At 40.5% G+C, this 23,849-nt stretch overlaps 1 protein-coding gene across 6 annotated transcripts in view; it reads right to left on the bottom strand.

The window, feature by feature from the left end:
- gria4a (glutamate receptor, ionotropic, AMPA 4a) overlaps positions 1–23,849 on the bottom strand; it is a 112,301-nt gene that overhangs the window by 24,983 nt on the left and 63,469 nt on the right. For all 6 annotated transcript variants that reach the window (XM_061046388.1, XM_061046387.1, XM_061046391.1 and 3 more), the window contains exons 11-13: positions 16,162–16,368; positions 13,519–13,734; positions 12,349–12,509 (exon numbers count right to left, since the gene is read on the bottom strand). In XM_061046388.1, coding sequence (XP_060902371.1) covers positions 12,349–12,509; positions 13,519–13,734; positions 16,162–16,368 — 584 coding nt within the window. The remainder of the gene's footprint in view (positions 1–12,348; positions 12,510–13,518; positions 13,735–16,161; positions 16,369–23,849) is intronic.

Genomic DNA, 23,849 nt, shown 5'->3' with positions numbered 1-23,849 from the left:
CATTTAAGATGTACATGGTACCAGACTTCTAGTGAGCCCACCTACTCACATCAAGAATGAAAACACATTATTTTATAACATTTGGACTGATGCCTGAAGAGGACAAACACTGTGGTGGAAAAGTATCTACAGTTTAGAATATGAAATCCTTTATTGTGTTTACTTTGCAAGCAAAGAGAAGAAATGTGTCTTTTGGTTGAAGTGTGCAAAGGCATACAATAACCTCATTTAACCTTCTGTTCAGCAATAAAAATGTACTAATTTCATTAAACTAATTCTGAGTTGGCAGAGTGAAGTCACATTTGGCTTCAGCTTTGCAGAGCTGCAAGTGATTTGTGCGTGTGTGTGTGTGTGTGTGTGTGTGTGTGTGTGTGTGTGTGTGTGTGTGTGTGCGCGTGTGTGTGTGTGTGTGTGCGCGTGTGTGTGTGTGTTTGTGAACATAATTACAAACAGCTAAATTAAACATTATAACTCATAACTACTGGTTAAACGTATACACAACATAGACATGTTAAACAGATTAAACCCTTAATTCTTGGAGGACTTGCACTCCTGCTGAAAGCTCCAAATAATAAGAATTCTTAAGTGCAAGTAAACACAGTCTGTAATGTGATTTATCAAATGTCTTTTGTCTTGTAATTTCTCTTTCATATCAGACAGAATAAATGCTTCACCGGGTTGCTATGTTTATGTAATTTACTTTCATTTGTTGGATCCATACAACTACCAGCAGCAAGTGAATGCTATACAGAAAATTTTTCCAGGATATTACAAGATAAGATAAGAAGACACCTATACAGCTACGTAGGACAAAGTTTCCATAAAACAAGTGTTAAGATACATCTAGAGATAAATGACTCTTCCATTTGTCGGGTTAAGTTCAAGAGAAGGTTGCAGAGCGACACTGATGCAGATGGAGTAAATCAAAGAGTAAACACAGCAAGTCGAGTTAGCATATTGCATCATTAGTGGAAGCCATATTGTTAGTATCTGACAGAGTTTGTTATTTAAGACATGCAAGTAAAATGGTTTGTTTCTCAGGAGGCTTGAAAGCCAACAACAACGCAGAGATATAAATAGTCTTGCTGAGGAGGACGTGATTAACAACATGACTGCTTCAACATGTGTTGTCCTTGATTTGTCACCATGTCTCTGTGCGTTCTTGTGCATGTGGGTGTATGGATGAAAAGGTTGAGAGGGAGCAGGGTTTGGCCTTGGAGGGTTGAGAACATGTCAGTAGGCGGAGGGGGGGGTCGATGGAGCATGCTGGAATCCGATGAGACCATGTTCGAAAACTTGAATGTGTGCGTGTGTGTGACTTCATTTGTCCATAAATATTCCATTTTTTTTTGTTGCAAGTGTACTCTTCGTGTGTGTGCTTGAGCTTTGGGATTGACGTCCTTTTTTCTTATACGTGACGCATCAGTGTGAATGTGCAAGTGTGTGACGCCTGAGTGTGTAGTTGTGTTGTGTGTTGGTATGCAACAGGCGAATCATTGTATAGCAGGTCATGTATCATCTATGATAGCCAACAGATTGCCTCCACAATCCTCTGTGTGAAAGATTAATGGCATGCTGTTCCTATTTCTCTCTCACACATACTGTCACAGGCACACACACAAATACACACACACACACACCAACGCCTACTGATACAGATTCATTTGATCCAGTGCATCAGAATTTTCTCATCTAATAGTAGAGACAGCAGTTTTAGGATGCGTGTGCATGTGTTTTATTTTCATTCTTAATGAGGACAGAAATGGTTCCTGTGAAGTAGATTGGAGCTGACACATCCAAACACAAATATACAAACAACAGTAAAGTGAGCTGGATAGTCATTGTCCACAGCTGTTTCCACATATACACTCCTGAAAATATCTAGATATAGTTTCAAGAGGACTGCTCCGTTTATTCTCCTGACCTGGCTCTTCACATGTGCACCTCACAGCGTGGTACTATCCCTGTCAGAAAGATGTGATTTTAAAAAACGACCCAGAAGTAGCAGACGAAGCAACAGAGTCCACTTTACGATAGCCGTTTAATTACGTTCACAGAGATTGTAGTGGTCGCGTTTATACATTCTATGCACCGTGCAGCAGTCACATTATATAAAAGTAAACACCCCCCTCCCACTGACTTGAGGTGAATTCTCAGGATAATATCCTGCTGCGTTCTCACATTAGCTCACTTGCTGCAGGAACAAATATTAGGGGGCTGGCAGGTCCAAGTGAAATAGGTGGATGTTTGCGTTCACACATACAGCTCCTCCAGCAAATGTCAAGAGTTCTTAAGGAGTTTTCTGCAAGTGTGAAAGCACTACATGAGAAGTTGTTTTTTTTTTCAATTTGGAAATAGCTGGAGTTGTTGTGTTCCCACAGTACATGTAGATAAGTGACAAGTGTTACTTTTTCTATCTTGTTCCCAGCATCATTACTAAATCTTGTCAAACTAACTCGGACACACCAGACATCAGGGTCGATGTGTGTTCCATTTGATTATGCAAATCATGAGCATGTTCAAAAATGAATTTACTAGTTTGCTAAGACATGCCGACATGGAGGAAATGTAATACTTTGGCGCTGTTTTCTGACTGGGGAGCAACAAGACATATTTTATCAAGAGATGCTGACAGACATGTTAGCCATGCAGTTAGGAGGGTCTGTGTTGGCAATGTGAAACAGGAATGTTTGATTAGTACACAAAGACTAAAAAATGCAAATAGAAATACAGACAAGCCCCTTGTTCATCTTTTTTCTTTCTCAAGAGCCACTTTCACATGTGACTTTTTTCACAACTCATCCATTTGGATTTTATGAAGGATGCAAGTCATGTTTAGTTATCTGCATGGTTGACCTGACTGACTGGCTGGCGGGATGTACTCAAAACCTGCCTCAGCTCAAGCTCTTAGCCTGACTAAAAGTTAGGTTGAGACAGAGTTTCCAGCATGGAGACCGCCATCAACCGCTTGAAGTAACCAATGGCTGACTTCACTCAGGCTTCGTCGTGTTTACAGTCTATGGTTAATACTGATTGACACTTTACATAGCAACCTTTGCCATCAATGTGTAAATGGGTGTGAATGGGAAGGTGTGACCTGCAGAGTACAAAGCGCTTTGAGTAGTCAGAAGACTAGTCAATTTACTATACAGGCAACTGTTGACAAATGCAACACATGGAAGAGGAATCGATGGCTGAAAGTAATTTATTGCTAACTGATAGCTACACCAGAAGCCATGAAAAGTTTGTTATTAATCCCATAGGCGTATAACCAATGGGTTTCCAGATTGTAGTTAAACAGTCACTATTACAGAGCACTGCTTCTCTTCCAGCTCCCAGGCACCCCTACCTTTCCAATTGTGAGAGCTTGTCTCAACAGAGCATTTCACGCTGTGGGGTACATTTGTGAAAGGCTTGTCTGGAAAATTCAAACATTTTGAAATGAGTGAAAGGGGTTCATGTGTGAAAGGGGCTTTACATGGACTACAGGTGTGAAATAAAGCGAACAGACTGATGGATTTAAACTCTTCAGAAGAAAAGAGCCGGACAAAGGGTGTGAAGCCAACAAAGACACACACACAAAAGAAAATCCCATTAATTGATTAAAGTTGAGGTGCAGCAGGGAGATAAGGAAAGATAATGAATTTAAATAATAACAGGGATCATGAAAGTGAAGCATAAAAGATACGAGATAAGAAGAGGGAGATTAGATTATTTGCAAAATGTAAAAAAAAAAGTATTAACAAATAATTGTGGTCTGATCAGTGACCTTGAGAGGAATAATAAGTCAGTAAGCATTAGCACTCAGCTGGAGTTAGTAAGTTAAACCATCAGCTAGATCTGCAGCTGACATTAACTATTCAACACACAAACAGCCTTTTAGTCAATACTTACACATGACCCTCACAAACAGGCACAAATGCACACACTCTTAGGGCCAGTGTGTGCCCCCACCCGGCAGCAGACACACAAGCACGCCCACACACATAAACAGCAGCAGAGAGCTGTAATTTCAGATGTTTATTGACAGAGACAGATCCAATCCCTCCGAGACGTTTACTGGTGATCAGTTTACCTTCTTCTCTCTTTCTCTCTCTCCCTCTCCTGCACTTGTTTGCTCTTTTTTCCTCAGTGTACACAAGCACTTTTCTGCCTTTTTCACTCATTAAGAATTCCAGTCCTGTCACCTGACCATCCATCACTATGTTGCCACCCTTTACGCGGTGACCAGCCCTCTCTTTCCGACATTACAAACCCCCCCAAAGCCTGGGCTGAGAGATGACAAGTGTGTGGTGCAAAATGCCATCTCAAGGTCATTCTGATGATGTGTTCGAGCGTTTGTGTAGGCATCCGTGTCTGCTGCCAGCCATTACCTTCTGCTTGATCGGAAAGGTGAAGGAGCTAGTCGACGGCATGTGTGTAGGAGAAACACTTTAAAGTAATATGCACGCCACAAGGTTCTTTAATTCTAGCTTTTCTCTAGCTTTTTAAGCAGGCTGAACTGAAATTAAGTTAGTGAGAGAACAGTAGCAGATAAAGGCTGAACAGGAAGGAAAGGAAAACGAGATAATGGATAGATGGATGGATCAAGAAAAAGGAAAGAGAGAAAGTGGAAGTCTTTGGATTGTGTGTTGTTCAGAGTCTCCAGACTGCAGAGATGACTGCAGCAGGAAGAGAGGCACCCACACTGAATACCAATGGACCTACTATGGCAGCTCAATACACAATACACACTACCCATGCACAGTCACACGCACACACCTAGACGGTGCATAAAGTAAAAAAAAAAAAAGCTTTGTAAATCAATGACCAGTTGACCAAGCGATGCTTATTCAGGTTGTTAAGACGAGATAAAAACAGACATGTGTTTTTGAAGATAAAATACAAATACAGTTTAATGTTCCAGTCGTTACACTTCAAAATATATGTATGTATTCACTCTCTCTCTCTCTCTTTCTCACAAACACACACGCACACGCACACGCACACACACACACACACACACACACACACACACACACACACACACACACACACACACACACACACACACACACACACACACACACACACACACACACACACACACACACACACGCGCGCGCAAAATGACTGAAAGGCATTCAACTAGTCTGTAAGACTGTCTCTTCCTGCAGTGTGCCTCCTATTTATTCCCATCTCCTCTGTAAATGTCAGCCTCAATACTATGATCCCTGCTGACCATATAGAGACCTCGCAGGAAGGATAAAGAGAACAAGAATGGCCATTCTATGGTCGGGCGAGACATGAAAGATGGAAAAAAGTACAGATAATGCGAAGGAAAATTATTTTTCCTCTCACAGAGTTAGAGGATGTAATATTGTCCATAAAAAAGTCAGCACTGAAAATGATTGTTTTTAACTTGCGTTTTAAATATTTAAGAAGCATTTGCTGTTAAAATTCTCTCCCATATCATGATTATTAGTAAATCAAATGCTCTTACTCAAAAAAATCCCAAAATCCAGCATCTGAGGTTTTTTTATAAGAGTGTAAAAAAGTCTTTGCAGTCCTTTTTCATTGGGTGTGAAAGACATGATTGTATGGCTTACATGCCTGTCTTCTTTTATCCATCTCCCTTTGCACATGAACTCATTGCACATGGCCAGAGTCCTCCAAATCCTAATGCTTGTGATCTAGTAGTACAAGAATGTCAGAGAAAGGTATTTGATAATGATTTTATGCCGCCCTTTATCCAATTCTCAATCGTGGACTAGACTTTAGTCAGTACAAGTTCAAGTACAAGTTGTGCTTGAGGGAAATGGCTTCTGCATTTTTTGGGGGGTTTGTGGTTGATCATTTTAGGATTTATCTTGGGATTTGGTGTTATGGCATCCTGACTTTCTTTCATCTTGGTCACATTTAACTTTAAACCATCTTTACCTTTTGTAGTAAGGAACTCACCTTTGTGCAGATTACACCTGCCTCACATGACTGAATCAACACACCACACAGAAGAATGCAATGCTTTATAAGTGAGACCCAGGTGATCAAGTTAAACTCTGGCTGAGAAAAGACACTGAAAGTTCCCAAATCATCTACAGTATGTATAATCTAATAAATAATTTTCTGGTTGTGACATTTGATCTATAGCGGCTGTTGGTCAGTTGGTAGAATCGTCGCCTCTCAACTGGGAAGTCGAGGGTTCGATCCCCAGCTGGGCAACATGTCCGATGTGTCCTTGGGCAAGATACTTAACCCCAAATTGCCCCCTCTGCTTCTGTGGTGGTGTATGAATGGGATTAGTTACCTCTCATGAATGATACTGCATAGCGACTACTACCATCAGTGTGTGAATGGGTGTGAATGGGTAGGTGTAAAAGCGCTTGGAAGACTAGAAAAGCGCTATATAAGCTCAAGTCCGTTTACCAAGTCCATATCTATGCAGACTTTAGAAGGCAGGTAGCCTGCCATAGCTATAACATACTGTATTTCTGGTGTCACTTGTGAGAGGAGTTAGCATTATCCTTGCCATTTGTCTGCCTACAAATGTGGACAAGGGAATGTGAGATAAAAGCGAATGTACTGTTGGGACAGAGAGATGATACAACATGATAATATGCATGTAATATCTCCTTTTCCTAAGGACATGATGTAGTGTTTCTGCAGAGCGGTGTCACAGTGGAGGCTCATCCATCACATGGTTTTATGGCAGAGAGCCTGGTCTGCAGGCTCATTTCATTTCTTCATTAATGAATACAATGAACAAGTTCATTTGTCTTCTCATATATTTCCTAACTCTTGCATAATCACAAATTGCACTATAACTGAGATATTTTAATATTTGATATGTGAATAAAGGGAACAGTAAATGACGTTTAAACACGTCAGTCAAACCACATCGCCTTTAGCAGAAGAAGCCCACACAGAGAGATTAGGGAGTGAGTCACTCGAACAGCTACAGGTGAACACTGGGATGGGGGTGAGGTTGCTGTATAAGCATGATGATGATTGATGATGAACCTACAGGGCTAACAAGAGTAATGGGCCAGAACGAGTGCTTACTAGATTGTGTTGTAAACCGTCTCCCTTTTAATGTACTTCATTCCCTTTCATATCATATTGTGTCATGTCGTTTTGTATCGTTTCGTATCACATTGTACAGTATTGCGTCATATCACTCATATCATATCCCATCGAAGCACATCTTATCATATTGCAACGTATCATATTGTATCGTTTTGCATCACATCATAATGTATCGTCCTTAAAGGCTTACTATGTGACTTTTAGGGCGCGGTCACACTGGCCATCCATACCGTGCCCAAGCATGCTTCAACCCGAAAGTCCAGTTTGTTTGGCCAGTGTGACCGCTCCGTGCCGTGCTCAGGCACGGTACACTTCCTTGGCTTTGGCACACTTCGGAGAGGTGTGCTTCGGCACGGTACAGTTCATGAACAAGCACAAGCACGTGGATACACAACGCTGACAGCCTTCATTATGGAGAAATCCGATGTTTCATGGCTGTAACTGACTAAAATGACACGATATAAGCCTCAAAGTAGCTGTCATATTCTCTGCCGCGGAATCGGCCGCACGTCTGAGCACGCTTCATAATAACATAAAGCATGCATGCGTTGTATTACAACGTTATGTACAAGAGGTTATCGCGCTTAAGCACGGATAGTCCTGTGTAGTGTGACCGCGGGCCGTGCCGGCCAGCGTGGGAATGGCGCAGCGGGGGGCCAATCATGCTTGAGTACGGCACGGTACAGATGGCCAGTGTTACCGTGCCCTTAGAGCAGTTTTTCAGACTAAAACAAATGCTCCCTTCAGACACACTTCCTTTATTTACCAGCTCCCCCTCCCCCATATCTCTACTCTTCCCCCGCCCCTCCAGTCCTGTTTGACTGGCAACTTTCTGTGAGTTATTGTAAGGTACGGTACAGACATGTTATGATACAATGACATATGAAACATTTTATTGTCCGGTAATGGTATTATGAGGACATGTTTCTAATATGAAGGTGTGTTTTTCCTTCCCAGAAGAAGGAGGAGGATAAGGACTGGCTCAGCACCAATCAACTTTTGCTCATTAGTTGGTTACATCAACTTAAAAGTACTTCTATGTCAGTATTGTGTTCACTTCATGTTTGTACTTTACTTTCCCCCAAGACCCAGGAATCAGATATTGCAGGTTCAATTACACTCTAAACTCAATGGTGGTTACAGAGAGAGGCAGAGAAAGCAGTGGATGAGTGAAAAAGAACAACTGAAAAAAAGATTCCTTGATCAAGTTCAGGGATGATTTGCATCTCAAGTTGATTCCATTATATGTTTGTCATTTTAGGACAAATTAAATATTTATTTCCATTTTGAAAGTCTGTTGGTTCTCCTTCAGTTGTACTTTTGCGAGATTAATATGCCCCTAATTAAAATTCAAGGAGGTCGTCAAGAGAATTTTGACAAGCAAAGGTTTGAGACATCATAATGTCAACTTGTGATATGATTCAGTGCCTTATATTGTAAAGCAGCCTTGTAGTATCTACATCTGTAGGCAGTCTACTGACTGCCACGTCAAATAAAGAAAGTTTCATTCAATAGTATTACAACAATGTGTTTAATGATAAAATCTGAAAATGAACATTTTCTTGTTTGAAGTAAAAGCAAAACAAAATGATTTAATGTTGGAAAAATCACTTAAAAGGTCCAGTTTGAGTTAGTTCATTATTTTCAAAATACATCGAGGTAAACAGTCTCAACAACACATATTAAAACTTTAACAGCTTTAACACAAGTGCCTGTCTTTCTCTCCCTCTAATATTCCACTCAGACATTTTCTCTTGTTTAGTGAAAGAAATTAGCTTCAGCTGGCCCTGTCAAGATTTTTATGACAGGCAACCCCAGAGTCAGTAAAAGGCTTTAATATTGTCACAAAACCAAAGCAACTTTAAGGGACCATTGTTGGCATGTTGTACATCAGTAAATGATTGTGTCAGGATTCTGGTGGATCAATCATATTTGGCTCTTTGTTTATTTTCTTTCGGGTTGGATAAGAGTTGGTATTATATCTCAAAAGTGCTTTGTCTGGTAGTGATGTTTGACATTACCGCATTTAATGATGATTGCTATGATATTGAAACATATTGCGGCATTCTGGTTTTTAACTGCCTGTGGGACAAATAAACTCATAATAGTATGTCCATTCTAGATTGAAATCTCTTTTTTAATTTAAAAGCACACCATGTCTTTCTTTTCCCTGACTCACTTTGTCTCTCCTGCTGTGTTTCTGACTTCCCATGTCTGCTGACTCCTCCCGTGTGTTTATGAATTATCACACTCGCCGGGTTCATTCGCAGTGCCTGGTCTGAGTAAGAGATTTGATTGGCTGAGTCACGGCATGTGTGAGGACTTTGGACAAATGTATTGGTTTGTGACCTTCCTGGCTCAAGAAATATCTACCATATATGAGAGAAAAGCTGTGCCATTCAATTCTCACATTTAGGTGAGTGAATGGCACCTGGGTCCGTTGGACTGTGGTCCGCCATTTGGTGATGGCTGCTCTAGACACAGCGTCCCTGGGTGAGCGGGACTTCTCTATCCCCCACATGGTAGTAAAAAACATGAATCATGCTTGAGCCTCTGACCAAAACATAATCAAGCTGAATGAAGTACCAACCCATCCATGTGAGATGAGAACAGCAAAGCCAGAGAGAGTTTGACTTCACTCTCTTTTTAGGATGTCATTATTCCACTAATATTTACACAAGGTATATTTGATCTTTGCTATATTAATATTCAGAATGTTGCATATCATACTTTTAAAAGTCATAGCTGGTACAGCGCATAAATTGAAAATGAAAAGGAGAAGAAAAGACACAAAATGATAGCCCAGACATGATCTAGCATCTAGACCTGAAGTAATCCTGGCCTATAGAGCAGCTGTGCTGTACTGAAGGTGACAGAGTGATTTACATGACAAAACTGGCTTTATGTTAAGTATCACATCATCACTTTGATAGCTGAAGCTTATGCCCACACATCCAGTGGGCGGTAAGTGACTGACAAGTTTAGGTGTGTGCTGGTTTGTTGCATGTGAATGTAAGCGGTCTCATTGTGTCTAAACATTTGAGTGCACACTGAGTGTGTGTGTGTGTTTGTTTAAATATGTGTGTGTGTGTGTGTGTGTGTGTGTGTGTGTGTGTGCAGCTGGTTTGAGTGCTTTCCATTACGTGTGTTGGGGTTAGAATTGGACTGTCAGTCACAGTAAAGAGGGGAGGAGTGGGAGACGACAGGTGTCCAGGAGCGGGGGAGAGAGGAAAGAGAGAGCGTGAAAGAGATGGATGAAAGTTGGAAGGGTTGGAAAGAGAAGGGCAGAGGAGCAAAAAAGAGGGAGGTTGAAAGTAAAGTTTGGCCAGCAGATGCAGATTTTTTTTCCCTAAAAGTGTCTCAAAGATTAAAATGAATGAAATAAGAAAAATGATATGTACCTATATTAGTGGTATCTTGATTTAGAGCCTGGACTTGAATTAAAGTTGATATTGAGAAGGGACCTCTGAGGGTGGAAAAACTTATCAAATAGCTATCTCTGAACAATTATTACTCTGAACAATTGTCGCATGAAATGGTTGAGTTTACTACGAAGGCAGTAGAATATTCCTCTATTGTCTCCATGAATGCATAAGAGAGCAGTAAAGAGTTACATATGGTCTGGATTATATATTATATTATGTATATATATACATATGGACTTGAGTTGGGAACCGGAGGGTCGCTGGTTCAAGTCCCAGTGCGGAGCAAGTCTGGAAATTGGTCCGATAGCTGGAGAGGTGCCAGTTCACCTACTGAGCACTGCCGAAGTGCCCTTGAGCAAGGTACCAAACCCCCACACCCACCAGCTCAGTAGTGCTCGCTGTGGTCAGCCCTCTCACTCTGACATCTCTCAATAATGCATGCCCATATGATCCTGTTTGTGAATGTGTGTGTGTGAAGCATGTCACAATAACAGAGTGTAAAACTGAATTTCCCCTTGCGGGACTAATAAAGTATATCACCTTGTTTAAGAAGTTTCTATAATGAGGACCAAACGTCACAGCAATGAGGACTTTTTATCATCAAAGCTCCTTTCACACGTGAATCCTAATTCCTGACATTTTCTTGACATTCAGTTTTCCAATATTTGCCTTTCATGCAAGTCCAAAGTGTGGGAGGTTGTTCTTGTCAGATGCACTCACACAACTTGAAATCATCTGTTGTGAGTGTCTTCCTCTTTGGGTCTTCTGCAATAGCAGCTGTTTCTGGATAAGTATCACTGAAACATGTACGAGGAAATTTACACTGTACAAACACAACATTGGAAAACATCATCACTCCACCCACTTGGTCACAGTGAATTTTCCAGACTATGATATGCTGTGAACTTTGAGTGTACTTTTTACTACAGTGCTGGCGGGGAAGTCTGCATATAGTGGTGGTGAACAAATTTGGGCATTTAGTTTTAAACATACAACCCTGTTGAGTAATTTTAAGGAGTGACTCGCATGTGTGAAAGGGGCCTTAAAATGTCAAGGAAAAGGAAAAAAACTCGCCCATTATCACGTTAGCCATGACTGCAAAACACAAACCACATCGCACAGCTCCACATCTTTGAAGTGTTAAGTGAACATCCACATATTTTCCATCACTTCATATTATTCTCTTATTCTCGCACACGTTACTCTAACACTCACACCTTCTCGCAGCTCATCCTTTATCACCCTCTTCTATCTGCTGCTTCGTCTCTCCTCAGATTTGCTCCCTTAAGGTCTTGAGGATGACGGCCATGAATATTTCACTAAACTGCATTCTCAGGTTATCAATAATAAAATGCCATATTCTTATAAATATTCTAAAAATACTGCCGGACTCTTCTTCTTCAGTGGTGCATTAAAGATTCATACACATCTAGCAAACTGCTAAATCTCCAACACCGTAGCACATTTCATATGGACGCCACCATTGGACTACATGCAAGTGTTTTCCTCTCACTCGTGTGTTTTTGAGCGTGCATATGTTTGTTTCTGTGTGTGTGTTTCTAGCAAACCTTGAACTTCTGGAACACATTGTCTTGAAAAAACAATAACAGTCCAGTTCAGTGTAAGCAAGAAGAATGCTAAAAGAGGTGACTCACATAGTCAACAGTCTGAATCACCACTGTGAAATACTAAAGCACTTTAAAATAACAGGCATTCAGGCTGACACACACGCTATCCCTGCCGACACAAACATCCTCCACACAGACTCAAATACTATCTTTTATTCTCGCAGTCTGACACACCTGCGCTCACAGATGCACTCAGTTGTCTCACACACATTCTTTTTTTTCTCCCTTACCTTGGCGAGATGTCGCAGCCCTGTTGCATGAAGGCTCCCAGGGAGAACCAGAGGGAGTTGAAGATGCCAAACTCGTTGGGAGGTTGGTCAGTGGGGCCCTGCTCGGTTGTACCCTCCTCTGGCTCCTCGGCATGCCACTCATACGGGCTGAAGCGACTCACCTGAGACAAACACGGAACATTTACAGATCGTTTAGAGGTCAGAGGAAAGAAAGGAAGACAGAAAGAAAGTACAATATCAGAACAATAGATGAAAACAGATGCAAATGAGGAGAGGGAGAAATATATTACCATAGTAATGTTCACAACAACATTAAAGCAAAGAAGAAAGTTGTATTGCAAATATTGAAAGTAAGAATAAGTTATGAAATAGAGCAGCTTGGTAGGGTGTCCACTGCGTCAAAGTATATCACTGTAGGTTCCTCTATAGCAACAAATCTAGATGCTTTCTTTTAGCCTAAAGTCAGGTTATAGTCAGTCAATGATTTATGAAGAACACACTGAATGTGGTGTGGCACTTTTATCTACATTAGTACTTAATAAACCAATACCACGTTCTGTTTCCAGACCTAAATACGTTGATTTGTGACCAGTTTGCAACCTTCATCCTGAATAAGTGATTGTTGAATGTCCAAAAGACATTGAATGGATATTTTCTGTTAGAGAGCTTGATTTTGAATATTCATATGGATGATGTACAAAAAACAAGACGTTGCATCTAGCACTGCTAACTTGTCAGTAGAGCTCTTAACCAGCAAAACTGAAGTTGGAGTGGTGTTCAGATCATCGTATGCAAAAGCTTATAGGGTCGCAGTCCAAGGTTTTAAAATACAAGCTGGGAATGAGAACTTCCTGAAGATCTACACTTGAATCACCTTGTCATTATTATGTTTTTTTGTGAGTCTTGCACATTAAATTGTGTAAATGAGTAACTCCTCCCCAATACTTTGCAGTATGTATTGAATTAATTCCTATACAGAATTTTTCTCCATCACCATGAAAGACATTTCAACTGAGGGGTTAAAGGAATAGTCCTCAAGACAAGTCCCCAGAGTAACCAATATAGAAAAATGTTCAACTAAAAAAGAGATCTTTTATATCACCCAAGCCATTAAAACTCTTCAAAGCGTTACAGCTCTCAATCCAGTTCAAGTGCTGACATCTTACTCACCAGAAAGAGCACAACACTGACTCCGATGTAAGCGAACACTATGCACATCCAGATCTCGTAGGCCAGTGGGTCCAGGAAGGAGAAAACTCCTGGTTTGGATTTCTGCGGCTTTTTGATCATGATGGAGATTCCCAGAGACATGAAGGGCTTCGAGAAGTCGATCACCTCTTCTCTCACCAGAGTGATGGTCAGTGGGGCCACTGCAATTTCTGCCTTCTGCAAAGAGTCATTTGGGGAGAAAGTATGGAAATATAAGATTAGTGCAGTTCATTAACTCGTGTAAAAAAAAATTGTGATGGTGGAAAGGACTTCTCCAGAGGCCGCATTAGGGGAAAGTCTTAGATGAAGGAAGGAGATATAAAAATTGAAATAAAGGAGGTCGTTTAAAGTAGACAAGTTTAGTAAAAGATTCCGTGGAGTTTGAATCAGGAGCAGCATAAGGAGGAGAATAAGGAATATAAGGAACGCACCGAGAGGGAATTGGTGCAGCGGGGGTGAGAAAAAGGGGAGAGGAGAGAGTTGAAAGAGACAGAGTGGGTAGACAGAAAAGCAGTCGAATGACAGAGAAGTAATTCATACGTGGGCATGAAAGTGACACTGCTAGAATATAAATTAGTCTGCAAGGTCTCACACGCATTTGCATGCATGCAAACACGCATACACACACACAGAGTCAAAAACATCATTCATTCAGCACACTGAGTATCTGCGTCGGAGAACCTGTGCGTGTCTAAACAACGTCTGCAGTCTTAACTGGGAAAGAGGCTACAATAACTGCATTTCAAATGACAAGTGTTCTAGTGCATGAGCGAGGATGTTACAATGCATGGAAGATAAAACAGAAAGAGAAAAACAAGAAAGTCAGGAGTGATATGGAAAAGACAAGGAGGAGCTGGCAGAGGCATATCAAAAAGCCACAACAAAAAGAGAGAAGAACTAAATTGGAGACAGAAAGCAGGAGATTAAAGGACATGACACGAAGGATAAGGAGAAGAGAGTCACAAGGACATGCAGATATGAAAACAGAGCAAAGAGGAGAAGTGTAAAGTGCTGAAATTGTCTAAATGTGTTTTCTCTGTGTGGCAGAGGAGTCATCAGAAAGGACTGTGAGTGTTTGGAACAAATCAAACCAGATTAGTGAGTGCGGTGGTTCTGCTGCGTCACCTTCCACTAGACGGGTTCCGGAGGCTAATTAATTCTGTCGCTGTTCTGCAGCGAACGTCTCCGATTTGGCTCGTCTGAAAAGTGACGACTGACATTGTCTTGTGCATGTTGATAAAGTTTGCATTCAGACACCGCGGTTAAATCCCAGAATGTGCATAAGCGTGAGTGGCATAATTAGTCAGGCTGCCAAGTTCTGTAAGAATTGAGTGAACCCTTCTAGACACAGCTTCACTGCAGGAGGCTGACATGGGAGCTAAGGAGCAGAAGAAAACTTTAGTGCACCATAAGAGCTATTTTTAAGCGTTGTCAGCTACTGCTTGATGCCGTGTGTTGGGATCACAATAGCAGAAGCACATTTAATGCAATTTGAACTTCCTGCAGCACATATGAGCTGTAGAGATAGTAATATTCACACTCCAACCAGTGAGCTGTGATTTGTTTTCACTTTTTCTGTGGCCAAAATGTGCTGTAAATGTTGATTGCATTGCAGTATAATGTACAAGGTATTAGTCTCATACTCTTAGTGTAAAGTAAATGTAAAGTCATTCTAGAGTACTTCAACTTGTGTCACTACACTGCAGAGGAAAAGAGTCAGATTTCAATTCATTATAAGCTTTTGTTTCAATTTGGAGCTGTAAGACAACATTCTGAAATAAAGCATCTTAACAATTCTGTGGATAGTCTATTTAGTTATTTCATCACTTAAGAAAATAACTTGAATAAATTGCACTGTTACGAGCTATCAGGAATCTCAATTTGTGTACATCTTTTTGTGAATTTAACTGAAACAGAAAAAGAGCATTCATGTAGTCATAAGACTGAATATTACGATGTGACATGATTTGATAGTAACGATACAAAATAATATGATACAATACGATATGATATACTTGATTGTCCCCTTGGGGAAGCTTGTCTTGAACTAACACTGCTGCAAGCATTCAGCTGCCTCCACAATTAATCAAAAACTATTTCAGCAAATGTATTAATAAAGTCTGGGATTTAAATGCACCTTTTTCTCTGTGCTATTTTGAGTAGCTAAGCAATTGATTGATTCCTACAACTAGAAATGTTGCTGGGTTATATGTACAAGCTGCTCCAATGAAATCGCCATTAGTGGAATTAATAAAGAATTGAGTCCCATCAATGCTGTCATTATTGTTGTATTCACTTTCGTAACTCTGTAACCTCAGTGTTTTCTGTGTGATTGGGAAATCATCTCATGGATAAGATTCTAATGTTTCTGGTGTGTTTTAACCTGTAAAGGTGGTCAGAGACTCCTTTGGTGATGTCATCTATGAATAAAGTGAGGTTGAACTGATCAAAGAGAATAAACACGCTAAATTTGAAGAAATCATCTTGAGATGTGAATTCTTAAGATGGATTTCTTCAATGAGTAAGTAAAGAAAAAAGCAACTTCAGAGCAAAATAAAACAAACATTAAGGTGCAGTCAAGACTAAAGCTCTGTCCAAACTCACCCCATACACAAGTTCTCCCACCATGCCATTCCATATCTTCGTCTCTGGATCTCTGGCTCCGTATTTCCCGTCCGGTACGATGGATATCTTGTATTTGATTCCGATGTGTTTGGCGATCTCAGAGGCCAAGTCCACACAGTATCCCTCGAACTGGTCATTTCCCTCATAAAGTTCCCAGTTTTTCTTCAGCATCACATAGGGACCCTCCTACGAAAGCAGAATAAAGGGAGAAAGACAAAGCTGTTTGGAGGAACATGAGAGCAGCGATTATTAAAAGAAGGAAAATGTACATGCTGTACAAAGAAAAATTGTTAAAAAAAGGAAAATGATTCTTGTCTAATATATTAGGTCAATTACATGTCTAAAGGAAACATAGTACTTTATTAAATACACAAAGGAATCAACTCAATGAAACAGAATTCCAATCTGCTACAGATGGACATCAGCTTCTACGGAAGCAACACTTTGATCAAAACATGAAGATTCTCTGCTCAAACATCCACATTTTTTTTGACATATCAAAGGATGTAAGCCTCTCGCAAACAAACCATGTTGTCGGGAATACACAGCAGCCACAGCTTGAGAAAAACAGCTGCACAGTTCATACGACAGGAATAATATTAGAGCTGTTTTGAAAAAGGTAATTTCTCAGGTAGATGTTTTATATCTTGTTTTTCTGACATGCAGCACCTTGTTTTATGCTTTCATCTGACTCTACATGCCTCCACTGGGACCTGCACCTGACTTGTTACAGCTCTAATGCTAGGAGAAAATAAAAAGGGGAAGAAAACTGCTGCTTTGGTAATTTTTCTTAAAGCCAACACACATGCATGGTCACAGAAAGAGCATGCTCGTACGCCTGTGCAGGATTTCTGTGAAAAAGGAAACACACATACACAGTTCTGAATGGCAGCGCATCCATCAGGAGCAGTGAGTTATGGTATTATGCCTGAGGCAGCTCACCCTGTAATCCACCAGAAACCAAGCCTATTAAAATGCTATCAAAATCTTTTTAATCAAAGACTAATCTCATCTAATTAATCAAACAGGCCGCTATGATATCCAACACTACTGCGCCAGGAAATGGTTTATGAAGATAATAAAACACAATAAAATAATGATAACATGTTGTGGATTGAATTCTTCAGTCAGGATATTGATTCACATAGAAAACAAGGACAGCTAATTAAAGAGAATTGATGAAAACTAACTTATTTTAAAAGGATTCAAATGAGGAATACAATCACTCTGATACAGATTGAGAAGAATCGGCACAACAGTTTCTATCTAGGAAATGGAATTACTTTGAAAAAAAGGTGTAGTTCAAACACAATCAGCAGAGGGATTAAAAAAAATCTGACAATGAAGTATTCCATTTTCTACAAACAGATGATTTACCAATTGATGTTTTCTCTCTAAGTAAACAAAGGGTTTGAAACTAAAAAACATTTCTTTGAGTACTATGAAATCAATGTAAGGTAAAATGCTAATATTATTATCCAATGGGCTTACATGAATTCGTATCCCATTAACATACCATCATTGTCATTTTGAGCATGTAAGCATACAATACATTTTAGAAAAACAGACATTTTAAAGCAAACAAACAAAAGAAAGAAAAAGAACACCCCAAGCGTAATAAACCATTACATGGCCATTTCTTGAAACAAAATACATTAATTCCAAACATCAACCGAACAAATAAGCTTTTAATTGATGCTTATTTTTTTCTTTCAACCATTTTTATGACTAACATCATTATCAAAAGAGAAATGTTCCCGTGTCAGAAAATACAGAAACATTCCTCATAAAATGTCATTATCAGGGACATTAGCAGGACCCGAGGAGCTCGTCCCATCGACTCAACATGAATCAAGATGTTAATGAACAGCAGAACAGTTTCAAGTAAATGCTCTCTAATACATCAACACAGTCATGAGCACTGCTCTGTGGCAGGGATAAAATGTATTCAAATGTGATGTGAAAATATGTTTTAAACTTTAGTTTTCATTGATGTTCTTTTCAACCTGGTGTGACTGTTAGCCTATCTGAAACACCCATCAACTAGGCTACTAACTGGATCTAAGTTATAGTAAAGAGTACTTTTTTTTTGGGGGGGGGGGGGGGGGGGGGGGGGGGGGGATAAAACTATTTGATTATGAATGACACCACAGTGCTTGCAATGTTTAGTGTATGCTCAACAAAAAAATATCACATCATTTGAATAGAAAGACAAACATGTTGCCTACAATAAACCTTAGAGTTGCCACTGACAAAGACAGAATGTTTTTTTCAGGTTAAAATGAAGCAAGATGAAGAATTAATGACGTAACCAGAAAGACGTTATTATATAAAATGACAAAAATCTAGTAGACTATCTATGACCATCTCCAGCCTGGAATTGGTTTGGATGACTTTCTCTATGGCATGCTCTAATAATTGCACTCATTGTACAGTAGCCAAGTCTTTACTTTTAGAATTACACAATAATCCACCTGAAAAGACAATGCTGCTGGAAATCGGGAGAGATTACTATTGTGTCATATTTAAAGTGAAACGATAATAAGGATAAGCTAGCTACTGATTAGTCACGACAGCTAACATATTAAGCGAAGTGCTAGCTAACTTATGGTTAGCTTGCTAAGGGTCAGAGACAAGGGTCTCAATGGCGTTCAATATCGCTTTAACTGCCTGTGGCGAGTAACGCTGTGGATGAGATGATATTTGCAACTAGACACATTTGCCTAGGAAAAAGGGACTTCTGCAGTAAATTTCTGAATATTCCATAATTTACAAAGATGCCAACGAGACAGGCCCACCCAGGATGCTATCTGCTTGGCAGTGCAGTATGTGCTGGTTTAGCACCCGCAAAAGCAGTGCAGTCCTTTTGTGGATCTGGCCCTTTGTTTTGTCAGTTGCTGACACACTACCCTGAAAATGTAAGCAAGCAATTTTGCTCACCATTCATCTCAAGAGAAACCGTTTATTTACTATGTGTTAATGATAAAGATGCATCCAATTACCTTCTTCATCATTATACCCTCAAGTTTACCATAGAAGGTCAAGTGATTTCAGAGCAGTCTACTTTGTTGAGGTGATTTTATATATATAAGCAACTTCCCATTTGCAGAAAAAATACTATGGGGAGCTTTGCCAGCAGTGGTTCTGTTTTACTTTAAATCCTTCTTAAGGTCTGTTATCAGTTTGCACCAGATGCCTTTGTCTCTGTGTGAAGGTAGTATGCCAGTGCTGTGTGTGTGAGTCTGTTTGTGTGTGCACTGGGATGTTAGTCTGTGTATTTCCTGCTGGTAAAGAGCCATCTTGGATGTTGCATGTGGATTCATGAATAAGGTCAGGTCAGGAAAAGGGACGTGAAAAGACGAGAGACATAGGAAGGAAATGGGAGCAAAGACCAGGAAAAGAAAGGGAGAGAATATGAAAGAGAAATTACGATGGAGAGAGGGATGAAACAACAGAAGAAAGATCAGAATACAGAGATAGCTATAAGGGGAAAATAAGGAAGTGTGAAGGAGCGATACAAAGAAAGAAAGAAAGAAGAGAAGAATGAAGAGTAAAAGAGGCCGAAACTGGATGAAAAGACAGACACGGAGAGATAAAATGGGTGGAGGAAAAGAGGGAGAACAGCTTTGTAGAAGCAAATGGTAGAGGCTGATAAGACATGAAATACTTCACACTGGAGCCAAAGAGGCACACAGGACTCTCTATGTAAGTCATTTAGCCAGCCAGTGTTCAAAAGAGGCACCTGACTGGACAATCATCTCACTGTCCCACCCTTCATCTGGCTGCCAATCAATCAATTCAGCTTTTTTAAAAGCCAGACTGTCACAAAAACGAGTCAGCCAACCATCGAGACATTTAATCAGCCCATGAGATGTCCTGAGAGGAGAGCCAGGCAGTCGGTTAGTCACAGCCTGTTTCAGTAAGTCAGTGGCCCAATCAGTTCATTCATTAAATAATTGCCGCAATTACAGTACATAATCATCTATCCAGTCTCATATTTGGCCAGTGAGTCAGCATGATTATCTCACAGCTATTCAGCATTAAAGAGGGGAAAGCAGTTCAGCCATCAGTCGACCAGTCAACCAGAGAGCAACTCAGATAGTCAGCCAGTATACCCAGTCTGCCAACTGGCATGTTACCAATGCAACCTGCCAGTTTAAAAGCATTACACAGACAGGTAACTTACCAACCCGCCAAAAATCAAACTGTTAAAAAGTTACTAAACCAACATACATATCATTTTTAAATTCCCCAAAGTTTGGGCTGAACTTGTGGTATGTTCTTCCGAAGCCGACTTTCAGAAGCTTGCATATTTTGTCTTCTGTTTACGTAATTTGACCTACTTTATACTACTTTTCATCAATAATGTACCCAATTAATATCAATGTCTCATCTGTAGCTCTATGTTGGAGTTTCATGCATCCTGATGAGGAGCTGGAATAAGAACATGAACCTTTCATTTATTGACACACAGAGGGAGGAACTATAACAGGACTGTGCTGCAGTTCTTTTTGGCTCTCACTGTGTTTGAATTATCCCTCTATCATACAAAATACACTCAATAAAAATTTGTTTTGATTACAAGTCGGAACGTTTGAAATAATTGAATACTAAGTTAACGCCAATTAAACATACAAATTGCAAATGGGGAATTATGTAAGCAGTGGTTAACTTATGCTGAAGCGTAATCAAGAGTCTGTCATATCCTCAGGGGCTGCTCACAAGAACACCAAGTACTTAAAAGCAAATAGAAAAAATGCTTAACAAACAATCTCACTGATTTTGCTTCCCTGATACAAGATGTGTGAGTGTGTGCTATTTATTTTAGAACATGTTTATACATGTACTTCTTATAGTTTGCATGACAAATCCTGCATGTATCGAGGTTTTCAGACGAAGCAAGTATCATGTCGCACCAATTTAACTTAAAGGCTTTATATGCAAATTTTTCATTCAGCACCAGCATGAAACCTTGAGCACCAGCATGAAACCAAAACAACTTGCGGTGCATTGTTGTGTTAGCATGCTAATGCTAGCGATCTTTATTATGCTCGTATCTTCACACTGCATGTAAATTTACCCGAAATGACTGTGATCTAGAAACGCAGTTAAGCAGTGAGTACAGAATGTTATTCTTCTTTTCTCTAGTCCCTCAATTAAACAACTTTTATACACGAGGGGAGGAGTCAGCCGGCCGTCCGGGCGATGTAAACAAACTGAAGATAGGACTCGGAAAACTCGGAAAGCATCACAGACAGTGGGACTCGGGTGTTACACCCATTGTAGACAGTCATGACTCACAGAGTTATTTTCAGAGGATATACTTGATTTATATTAGCCTACATTTAAGTGTGAAAAATCACATATGAAGTCTTTAAAGCAGAATGTTTTTTTCAAAGATGTATTTTTAGGCAAATTTTGTAAATAAGAAAGCTTAAGATAGACATTTGGGAGGAGAGAGTGGGGGATGACATGCAGCAGAGGGCCGAGGTCGGATTTCAAACCCAAGGCCGCTTTGATGCAGACCATTTCCTCTGTACACGGGTCACGCGACATACCCGCTAGGCCATACGGTGCCCAAAAGCTGTATTTTTAATTACAGTTGTGCTAAGGTACATGTTCTCACATATAAAAAAATAATGATTACAATGCTAGTGTGAGAGTTAAATAATGCAGGAGTTGAAACTTTTATATTGTGAAGCGTGGGGGTCTCTAGTGCTGGAGACAAACGCCACTAGTGTTGAATACCTTTCCATTCAGGTGTAGAGCTCTCAGAGGAGTGAAAATGCTGTGGAGGAAAGTCGGCCCAGTAAGCATGACTGAGTAGATTTACAGAGCGACAAAGCAGAAAGATGAAGCTTGAGTATCAAGAGAGTTGTATGGAAAGGTGAGGGCAGCACAAGGACCTGCCCATGTATCCCTCCCCTATTCACCTTGTCCCCAAATTACAGGGAAAAAACTTTGAAAATATAGAAAGGAAATATTCAGTTTGGTGTACGTCTATCAGTTGGTGCTCCCAAGTTTACCAGAGAGAGAAGAGATGATTGTTGTTTCTTCCAAAGAAGAGCAAAGAATTTGAATTAACAGGCCTGTCTGATGGTCTGCTGATTTTGTGCGGCCAGATGTCAAAATCTGACAGCGGGTACAGAAATCCCTCGCAGAGCTTGTATCCAATTGTGGCTTATGTCATGTGGAAGACAGGAGCACGGTGAGCAAGGCGGCCCAGTTCCACACAGGCTCAAAACATGGCACTCATTAATCTCCTTTCCATCCGTGCAGCCCCTCTTTGTATCAATGCAGGGAACCCATCTTTATACAAAATAAACACCTTTTCAAACAACACAGTGAAAAAAAACAGACAAAAAAGAGTATTTGTATAAAGTTTTAGAGACACTCAGTCTATCAGTCTGTCTGTCCCCTCTCTCTTCCGAGGGGGTGCGACTCAGGTAACTCTGTTTCAGTCTGTTGCTCTGCCTGCAGACCCCCGCATCAGTGTCGCAGCAGAGGCTTCCTCATCATCAGAGGCTGCAAAGAGGAGGAGGCGGCTGAGCTAACGTTAGCCAAGGCCTGCTGAGGTCACCATCCACAGAGAAATATGCAGGTGGGGGAGGGCATGGTGGTACAAAGGAAGGATTGAAAGACACAGTGACAGAGACAAGACAGAGAGAGGGGATACTCGTGTTGGAAAAAGTCAGACAACAGGGCAGACAGACATGGGTGGGAAGAAATAGGGAGGGCGGCACACATGGGAAAGATGCAGTAATGCCAAACTCTGTTCTGCACACTCTCATCTCTTTTTACAACCACACAAAATGAATGTGATTAGTAAAATCGAGCCAAATAGACATATCAAACACTTTGTATTAACACCGTACACACATGTTCTAAACAGGGGTATTTTACAGAAAACAATTTGCTCTTTCATTTATATGAATTGTGTTGCTGTATTTATGTACTTGTATTGGGCCTCCGTGTAGGCACCACACAACATGCTGCACTGAGGTTCAACACATCGCCTGTGGAAGTGTGCACGCTTGGAGGAGGGGCTGTCACTGGGGACATTTAGTCTGGCTGAATTCATTTCTCTGAACTCTTCCTGCAGCATGTGCTTAGTAACACTTCTGTCCACTTGAGGCACTGTAGACTTTCACTGTACTGTCAAATCAACATCTGAGTACAGTTGTCCATTCATAGGTATTTAGATGAGCTCTAAAGGCACACTGAAAGTACAACTAAAGATATTTTGGTCATACTCAGGAGTTTTCTGAATGACAGAATGAAGCTTGAAGTAAGATGCTGACTTGCCAAAAGCTCAAGCATCTGTGGCTTGTTTTATCTCTGGGCTGAAATTAGTCCTTTGAGTTGCTTTCACTTGCATCATTTCGCATGCCCAATTGAATTAGACTGATTGCATTTACAGGAAGGGGATGGCCACCATAAAAAGGCTGCAGATGGGTGAAGTGAAATCAAATGTAAGCAGAGGATGTGCACAAATCCAGCGATTAGTCCTCCGTGTTTGTCGAAGAAAGAGGAATAATTAGACCAGGCTGAAGACCGGTGTCTACGTGGAAGCCATTAGAAGAGACTGGACTGGGGTCACCTCTAAATGGTGATCTCAGGTCAGCTTTAGATTTTCCTGCTAATGAAACATTAGTGCAATCTCCTAG

Source organism: Labrus mixtus, chromosome 9, assembly GCF_963584025.1.
Source record: "Labrus mixtus chromosome 9, fLabMix1.1, whole genome shotgun sequence".
Classification (NCBI taxonomy): Eukaryota; Metazoa; Chordata; class Actinopteri; order Labriformes; family Labridae; genus Labrus; species Labrus mixtus.
The sequence above is the reverse complement of the archived record's forward strand: the minus strand, read 5'-3'. Positions and strand labels throughout refer to the sequence as shown.